Source organism: Ornithodoros turicata, chromosome 1 (genome assembly GCF_037126465.1).
Source record: "Ornithodoros turicata isolate Travis chromosome 1, ASM3712646v1, whole genome shotgun sequence".
Taxonomy (NCBI): Eukaryota; Metazoa; Arthropoda; class Arachnida; order Ixodida; family Argasidae; genus Ornithodoros; species Ornithodoros turicata.
In genome coordinates, this window is record NC_088201.1 from 117,196,086 (window position 1) to 117,205,357 (window position 9,272).

The 9,272-nt window shown below is 46.6% G+C and overlaps 1 protein-coding gene and 1 long non-coding RNA gene across 2 annotated transcripts; one reads left to right on the forward strand and one right to left on the reverse strand.

Annotated features, from left to right (window-relative positions):
- Positions 1–1,266: 1,266 nt before the first annotated feature.
- Positions 1,267–2,010, reverse strand: LOC135383974 (uncharacterized). The gene has a single exon (XM_064613248.1). The coding sequence runs from the start codon at positions 2,008–2,010 to the stop codon at positions 1,267–1,269; it is 744 nt and encodes a 247-aa protein (XP_064469318.1).
- A 4,116-nt stretch (positions 2,011–6,126) lies between these two features.
- LOC135368257 (uncharacterized) lies at positions 6,127–6,815 on the forward strand. The gene is made up of 3 exons (XR_010414732.1): positions 6,127–6,298; positions 6,544–6,643; positions 6,704–6,815. It is a non-coding gene; the product is annotated as an uncharacterized LOC135368257 (long non-coding RNA).
- The last annotated feature ends 2,457 nt before the right edge of the window (positions 6,816–9,272 follow it).

A 9,272-nucleotide genomic window follows, 5' to 3' on the forward strand; every position in this document is an offset into this window, starting at 1 on the left:
AGCTGTTAAATTCATCACATAGTGCACCACCAGAAAGTACCACGTTCCCGTTATTGATCACGTCACAATTATCGTGGTGTGGCTTCATAATGCCGTTTATGACCTTCCACACTGCTGCCGAATTACCTGCGGAATTGTGGAATATATTGTGATAGTATGATTATCTTGCACGCTTTACTAAGCGTGATGTGCGATTTCTGCACCGTTTGAATAGAGCAAATGTATCTGGATTACGATTATTCAAAAATTGCTTGAACAACCTATTCTTTTCTCTAACTAGCGCAAGAACTTCCGATGTCATCCATGGTTTACGGCAGCGGCGAGGTGGCCTCGCAGACGTGGTCGGAAAATGTCTGTCATACACGCCTTTAAAAGCCTCAAGGAAAGTGCTGTACGCCTCGGTAGTACACGAACTCTCCAAGACGGGCGACCAGTTAACTTCTGCAATGCTTAATCTAAAGTTTTGGATTGAGGCATCGCTGATGTGTTGAACAGAATACGCGAAATTATTTTTCTGACGGCGCTGGCAGTGTGTGATGAACTGTGTGAATATGTTGGTAGATGATCACTAATGCCATATAAGCTATTACACCAGAACTAACATTAGGTTCATTACTTGTGATAAAAAGATAAAAAATATAGCAGTATTTGGTGTTAGCCGTGAAGGGTCGGAGATAACATTTGAAAAGCCGTATGACGTCAGCAACATCAAGAGTGTCTCAGATGGTCTACTTTTATCCAAAACATTGATATTAAAATCACCACCAAGATATAGAACAAAGTTATGTAAGCAAGTAAAACTCAGTAGGCTTTCTAGCACTTCAAGAAGCAATTCAACGCTACCACTGGGTGGTCGATAGAGGACGCTAAAAATGTCATATCTAGTTATAACAGTCAGTATCTCATAATCACTGGTTGACAGTGTAAAATCATCGAGTAATCACAAGCCATCGGTTTTCTAAATTGCATTGACAGACCGCCACCGCGTTTGCTTTCGCGGTTTAGAAAAAAAGGGCTGTAATTAGGTAGGATAAACATATCAGTACCATCTTGGTACCACGTTTCCGATAACATTACAACATCAAAGGGAACTTTGACAACCTCGAAGAACAGCATTAAGTCCTCGCTTTTATTACATGCAGAACAAGCGTTCAAATGGAGGACGGAGGCACAATTGTTTGGCTTATCAAAAGTGTCTAGAGATACAATCATTACGAACGAGAGTTTCCATTTCCTTGAATATTGATTACAATGTTACCCAGTTACCTATATCACATCATCAGCGTTGTAGACAGCTATCACTGGGCTACCCTCGCTTTTCCTGATAAACACTTTGCCATTTCGTACCCACACATAAGCAAGTTTGGACTCCTTCTTTTTAGCTGTGGCAAGACCAAGCACTTTTTTGAGAGTTGAACAAAGTTGCTCGTTCACAAAGATAAGTGCCCTCGGTGCTAGGTCAACATCTGATGTGTTAATGCGTTTGTCGCGTGCTTTTCCAATGACTGCATCACGTTTACTGCGGTGCCGGAACTGTACGATGATGTTCTTGGCAGCCGAATTTGGTACCGGGACAGAGTGACAAACGTCGATATCACCTGAGCTAATGGGCTCACCCAGGGCTTCTCCAATTTTGGAAAGCACTGAAGATATGTCATGCATTGTGTCCTCAGGAATACCCTTTATTTCTACATTACGGTTTCGAGAATACTGCTCACATTCTGTGAGTCTGGTTTTGATTATGCTTAGCTCATTTTTCACACGCTCGTTTTCCTTGCGTAATTCGGCGTTCTCGGACACAAGTTGTTTCTGCTCGTTAATGAGATCATTAAATTTCCGAGTCATTTCGTCAAAACTGTAGCTCATATGCTCCATTGAAGCCTTCATCTCTCTCATCTCTTGAGGATAGTTTCGTTCTAGTGTGTCCTGTATTTCTTTGAAACCATTCTTCAGTTCTCTCTTAAGCTCCGCTGAGAACCCAGAGAGTTCTTTCCCTGCTCCTTTAGACATTACAGCACAACAATCCACGACAGTAAATTTACAAGGTATTTGGATCAGCAGCAGCAGAGATCCGGCAACAGGAAATATAACAAATGTGCTCTCCTGCAATAACAGATAAAACTTGTCACCGAATGGAGCAAAAGTTGCACAGGCCAGTGCTCTGCTGCTGCAAACACCAAAAGAAACTGAGCGTTGCAGGAGACTGGAGTTTATGTCCCAAAGACGGAAGCGGAAGTGTCGCCGTCGTCGTTCGAACGCAGGCACTTGGAGCAGGTTATGCAGAGAACTTGCAGGTGGTTATCCCACGCCGGCTTACAGGCAAACACATGTCGGCTTCGTCTGAGCAGGCCTCTCGGGAAGATAAGTTCTGCAATAACAGATAAAACTTGTCACCGAATGGAGCAAAAGTTGCACAGGCCAGCGCTCTACCGCTGCAAACGCCAAAATGAATTCAGACACGCATCCGCCCGCAGCCCGCATATTTTTTTTCCAATTGCTCACCCGCACCCGACCCGCAACGCGATGAACGTTGACGAGTAAACTGAGGGTATTCCCTGCTCTATGTCTGATGATTAGAGGTGGCTGTGTGCATGGTTTCGTGTTCGACATCAGCGGGGGGGGGGGGGGGAGTAAAAATGCAAACGTGTGTTGGTTTGTGCATGATAATACGAAACGCGATATGCACAAAGGAGGACATACAGGCGCTGTTGTACCACTCTTGTCAGCGACGTGTTGTGTCATATTTCGAGCGAGTGCAGTTCAGACGCGTAAGAAATTGAGCAACTTTGTGCATTTTCCCGGTCGAAAAATGCACCAGGCTGGGTCTGGTGTGTTTTTGTCTTTCACACCAGAGTGGGAATTCAGACACTGTGCTGGTGTGTCCCGTTCTGGTGTGTCCCGCTCTGATGTGTTCCCGTTGTGGCGTGTTCACGCCAGGGTGTAGTTCACAACAGTGCCAGAGAAATGAAGGACAACGTGTAGGCTTCATATATATGTTTGGCGACTTAGCTGTTTATTTAGCTCTCCTATGTTACAGCGTCTGGCAAGTCGAGCAGCAGTTCGCGTACTGTGCCGATCGTGGTCTTCGATCCGTTGCGTCGCATCTCACAGATCGTTTTCGACAGCCAAAGCCTGATGTTTTCCTCTGATGGTTTTAAGACCTTCGCCATGTATTCTGCCGAATACCAACGGGCTTCTCCAGAATGCTTGCAAAAAACTGCGAGAACAATTCTGTCATGAGTGTTAGACAAGCGAATGGAAGTTGCAATTGCCATATGTGATATTCTCTGACTGCCATTCTCTAACAAATATATTCTCCGAGAACTAGAAATGCAACCACGATACTCGTTCCGTGTGGATGTAAGAAAGACGCAGTTTACCTGTATTTTGGTGGCTGTTTGCTTCACGACAGAAGTAGACGCATGCCCCAACAGGCAAACACGGCTGTAGAAACTTGACAGTTGGTTGATGTATTCACCTACAACCCGTACACCAGCCTTTCAAAGCAACGACAATGTCTTCTTGTACGCAACGCCAAAATCAAAATGTCCGTTAGTTGCAACCACACAGACAAAGCAAGACGTGATCGAGCCTCCGGCTCTCGGTTGCAGACTGCAGCCAGGGATGGGACACTCCCATTGATCGCAATGGGGACGTTTTTCGGACAGCAGCAGCGCCAAACACGACCCCAGTGGTTGCAAGACCAATTCTACGCATGCGCATTCGCTATGATGTTGGATAAAGCGGCGGGTACCGCATTCGTCCGCGGACGCTGTTTTGCATGCTTATCCAACATGGCGGAGCGCTCTGCCTGCTTTAGGGTGGTGCGGTTCCGTGCCTTTCATTCATTAATTCTATTCTACTGGTTTACGAGGCGGACGTCAAAGTGATAAACACCGATATTGAAAAGGAAACACTGTATTAATCAAGCTTATTCATAGATATGCAAATATGATGTCACTACCTTTCTCGAAATCACTGCACAAGCGTTGCGAAAAATGTATTTACATAGCTAACAAGCACATCACAAGCATAACAAGCCTCTTCTGGAGAACCCTATTGAAAAATCCCGTATGAGACTCATATGGCTCCTATATCAGTTTGTATGGTTCCCGTACAGATTCGTATGGGTCCTATATTAATACATATTGGCCGCCTATGAAGTCATATGTAGGCAATATGGCATTCTTATGGGTACCGTACGGGGTCATATGGAGTCAATATGGTACTTATGTGGGCCTCGTATGAAGTGATATGGGACCGTATATCACATATCTTTCACCCATATGAAGTGATGTGGCAGCAATATGGGTTCCATACGACTTCGTATGTGACAGCAATAGTACACATATGGGGCTGTATGATGCACATTACGATTGTATGGGGGACAGGAATCACACATGACACATAATTCGAAACGTTGATTCTGCCACATAGTTATGATTACAATTATGCCAAACTAGTTTATGAAATGGGCCACTTAATTGCATCACACACTTACCTTATAAAATTGGATTGTGCGAACCAAATGTGTGTCACTGCCCTGGAGGAACGTGCAGATACATAAACTCACTGCTACGTTCCTGTGTTAGGAACTAAATAGTAATGGACGGACGGAAATGATGCAGAAATAGGATACACGCTCCGAACGACACGCGAGTTGACACACATGATTAGGTTAGGTCAGGTTGGATGACGTTACTTTTTGCTAAGAATACAATTAGTTATACCCTAACATAGAGTTGTCCTGCTTAACCTTATCCGGTACTCAAAGTATCGATTCTTCAGGTATTTATCTGAAGTACACGTGTAGCCTGCTCAAGACTCTTGGGGACCCTTGTGGTTCATGGCAGTAGTGAGTCTCTATCGAGTAACAGTGGTGTCGCTTGATGGCGTTGTGCGTCTAATATAGAGGCCTAAAATGTTCCTATCAAAACGCTACTTGTTGTGACAGATTCCGCATTTCTCCCCCTTCACGAACACGCCCGAAGTTTCTGAGAAATCCTAACGGTAGCCGACAAATGTGGAAGTTTTTGGCTTCCATCAGCACATATACGACACATTCGGAGCGCCGTCACTCCCGCGGCGTTTGCCGGATTCACGCCAAAATTTGCGTCCAAATAGGTCTCGAATAGTTCTATGATCGGCCAAATCACACCGCGGTCCGGTCTTTAGCGGGTCGGAAATTGTGGGTGAAGACGCGTTTGCGACGCTCTTTTTGAAAACGTTGGGTCCTTTTTCGGAAGGAAGCTCGCGTCGGACGATGTTCATTTTTTGTAACCTACGCTACATGACGTAACAAACGTGACAAAATTGACCGCAGCTCTGGAACTTTACCGGTTCTCCAGTTACCAGTTTCCGTGTTTGCACTCCTCACAATACATGTGACGGGCGGCCGCATTTTCCTAAAACCGCCCCAGTTGCAGCTACATAGTCGTGTGTAACATAGTTTTGAAGGTCTCGACGCGCTCTTTTCAATCGAGTTTGTCCCGCAAAATTTCGTTCTCCAAGATAAGATATTGTCTTTGTAGTTTTTCGACGCCAACGTGTCTGGGTGTCGAGGCCCCGAAACGCTTCCCGCTGTTGAGTGCTGTAAGTTACTTACCTAACGCCCGATTTACCCGGAAGTTTGTGTGTGCATGCTCCGTACCCTGGACTACAAGTTTGCTATTCGGGCCACCCGTCAATTTTCAGCTGTTAGGGCGTCATTCCGAAAATTCCTGACGCCGACCCCTGTTCGGCGACATTTGTCTCAGTGTTTGGGTTCGAACCCCACGGGAGATCAGAACCTCCCTCTGATGGGCACACGTACTCAAAGCGAAGAAGGTGTAGGAACCTGCACCACCTTTTTATCTCTCTCAGTTCTCTAGTTAGGATCCCGTGGCAACGGCGGCTTCCTTATACATGGGGCGCGAGGCATTTTTTTCGATATTGGGTGTTTCTCGGCGTAGGAAGGTGAATGAGGTCTCGTTATGACGGGGAAAATGTCCTCTTTCCGATAGCATTGTTGTCGTGCTAGCGCCGATTACCGTTCTCTTGATATAGCACGAAGAGCGCCGCGACTGTGGCGCCCCCAACGCCACACTCTGCATCCGCCACTGCTCAGTCGACGTTGGAGCACCGGAGGCGTGTGGTCGCGTGTTGTCGTCGTTCCTGTTCTGGGTGTTTCGGCGTGGCATTGGTGGCTCAGACTGTTCTGACTGTGTGTTTGTGCCTTGCTGGTGAAGTCTGGACATGTTTCTCTGGTTGTACGCCTTGGAAGATACGACCAGAAGCCGTTGGGTTTCGTGAATGGAAGGTTAGTTGAGAGGCTGCTGTGTCATGATTCATCCACGGTTTGCTTGGTAACATTCCTAGCATGTGGGTTCCTATTACTTTATGCAGTCAGTGTGATGGCTACCCTCTTGAGTCCTGTTACCTTATGCTGAACTCAATGTGGTTGTTGCCGTAGTCGTTAACCGATATCGTCACTTGACATCGGGTGAAGTTGTCACATGTGATGCTCCATTGGCCTGTTACAAATGGGGAATCTTTGAATTTCAGACGCTTTTGACAGATTTGTTTCTGTGCACAAGACAAATGGGCTGTCGCACTCCCGACGTAGGAAATGAACACACACGTCGCTGAGATCTTAAAAGACAAAGTAAGTTAAGCTACAGGTCATTGCAAAGATTTTTACTGAGTTGTGTTTCCTGCGAAGCAGGTAGGGTGTGCACTTCACCCATGCAACTCCAATGTCTGCTTCATGGCAGTGCAAGCTTTTACAACCGTGCCCTTGAATGTAACAAGCCAAATAAACTGGATAACAGAGAAAAGTTTCCTGGTTCTTTTGCCACTATGTTCGCGTAAAGATATTCAGCTTATCATACCTACATTTTTCTAAGATCTGTACTGCTTTCACAATGTATCCTCCCCTTTGGTGCTTTGTGTGTAGGTGGATTTTGGTTCCCCACTATGTGTCACTGGATGCACCCTGTATAACCTTCACTACGTATAGTCATACGACCGTTACCCGACCAGCGGCTTCTTCAACGTGGTACATAAACTTATGCTCTCTGCGCCCCGTATAAGCGTTCTCATAATTCCGTTGTGGCTCACACAATCATGGGGGTATATGGGTCACATGAGAATTGTATGGGACGTTTATACGGGATTGTTGAATATGGAGATTCTCGTATGGCTCACACGGGCTATATGAGGACCCCGTATGGTCTATATAACTCATATGTCCATATAACACATAACCCCATGTTCAATAATGCCATATGTATGGGACCCGTATTTATTCGATATGAGTTTTTTCAATAGGGAAGGCATGCTTTGTGACTTGCTTTCCAGTATCATGAAGCTTGGCTTTCAGGCGGTCTTTATATATTTGCTAGGTTCTTTGGCATGTCAATGTGGATTTCCGTACGTACACAACGCTTCCAGGAAAGCAGTTTCCGTGCTGTGCGCCTCGAAGGACCTGAAAATAACCGATCAAATGTGAATCCTGCAATTCCGGTTCCTGCACGTACTAACTACCTTCGCAGAGATACGAGTATTCTTATTCTTACCAGTGCTTTTGCTTGGCGTACATCGGTGTATCCGGAACGGGTGTCTATAACATCTGTGCAATACAAAATCGCACAACAGTTCACGCACCCACCCGGGGACATTCATCATAACTCATACGGTTGCTTACTTTGAAAAACACAGCTTGATACAAAGCGCACACTAACGCACCAGCTTCCACCTTCCGCTGCTGCCACTCCAACGGTCAACGGTTCAAAGCTCGCGCTCGCTCGCGCCCAAAGTTTCGGATTGCTTGCTGGCGGTTTAAGGAATGTGACCACGTGACATACACATTCTAAATCGAAGAGAACGAGTTTACTCAAAGAAACATAGGCTCGCACTTTGTCCAGTTGTTGTAGAAGAAGTACACTTATTAAGTCGAGTTTTGTTTTCGTGATGAAGAAGATTTGCGAAGTGATGGCACCCCGATCGATACTACCGTGGCGACAAACTTGGCACGGCCGCGAAACTCTCGCAGTGGCCCTCCTGTGCTGCAGCCGGCGTGCTGGCGCCGTCCTGCTCGTGCAGTTGTTCTTGCTGTCGATGGGATGACCGTGTTACGTGAGTGGAGCAGCGGACGCCGGTTCGTCGTCACGAGTTTCGGTTTCAAATACGTTGCAATATCCCTGTCGTATTTCTGCTGAGTGATCATATGGGGTCTTATGGTGTTCCGCAATAATGCGATAAGGCATATGGATTCCCACATCATCCCACCAGGCTATAGCGCTGGTGTGTGCGCTAGGGGACATCACACCAGGCTGGTGTGTACGCCAGGGCACGCCACAACGGTCCCACACAACAACATTTCAAATGCGTCGCACACCACGACACACCACAACGGTTCGAATGTGTTGCAATACTGCTCGCGTATTTCGTTTGAGTGGTACATGGGGCCTTATGGCGTTCCGTAATGATGTAATAAGGCATATGAATTCCGATATCAGTCGCATATAATAAAATTGGATATATAGCTATATCCCACCAGACTATAGTGCTGGTGTGCATGACAGAGCACACCACACCAAGCTGGTGTGTACGACAGGACACACCACGACAGCCTGGTATGTACGCCTTGGCACACGACAACGGTCTGGTGTGTACGGCAGGACACATCAAGCAGTCTAATGTGTACACCATGACACACCACAGCAGTCTGGTGTGTGCACCAGGGCACACCACAGCAGGCTGGTGTGTACACCAGGACACGCCACAGCGGTCTGGTGTGTACACCAGAACACACTAGGAAACACCAGACCAGCATGGTGTTTCTTTTTTTCAACTGGGAGTGTTTTGGTAAAATGCATCGACCGCACTTGACCCGCTGGCCGCTCCGCCGTCAACAATGACGAGCGCACCCGACCCCCGCACGACGCTAAAAACCTAGACCCGCCACGCGCGACAACGAGAGTTACTCGCGGGTCCCACGGGCCGTGCAGCACTCTACTTTCAAGTCAGTTTACCTAGCTCAAGTGACTATATCGGCGTGTTGTACGCAGTTCATGTGCGCTTTGTCAACTCTACCGTTTCCTGAAGGAAATCACTCGAAAGTTCGCAGTGTAACCACACTGGTAAAATAGTTACGGCGAAATGGTTACATTTTTTCCCCTCCTATGATAACGCCACTCCTTTTTTATTCATCTCCAATTCACTGTTGCGCGTGAAAAGAAGGCGTGTCCCTATACACTTGAAGTAGCAGGATGTATTACTTCATAATTCCC

Bases quoted from the DNA above. Each gene is read 5' to 3' on its own strand.
- LOC135383974 (XM_064613248.1), bottom strand. From the start codon at position 2,010: ATGTCTAAAGGAGCAGGGAAAGAACTCTCTGGGTTCTCAGCGGAGCTT.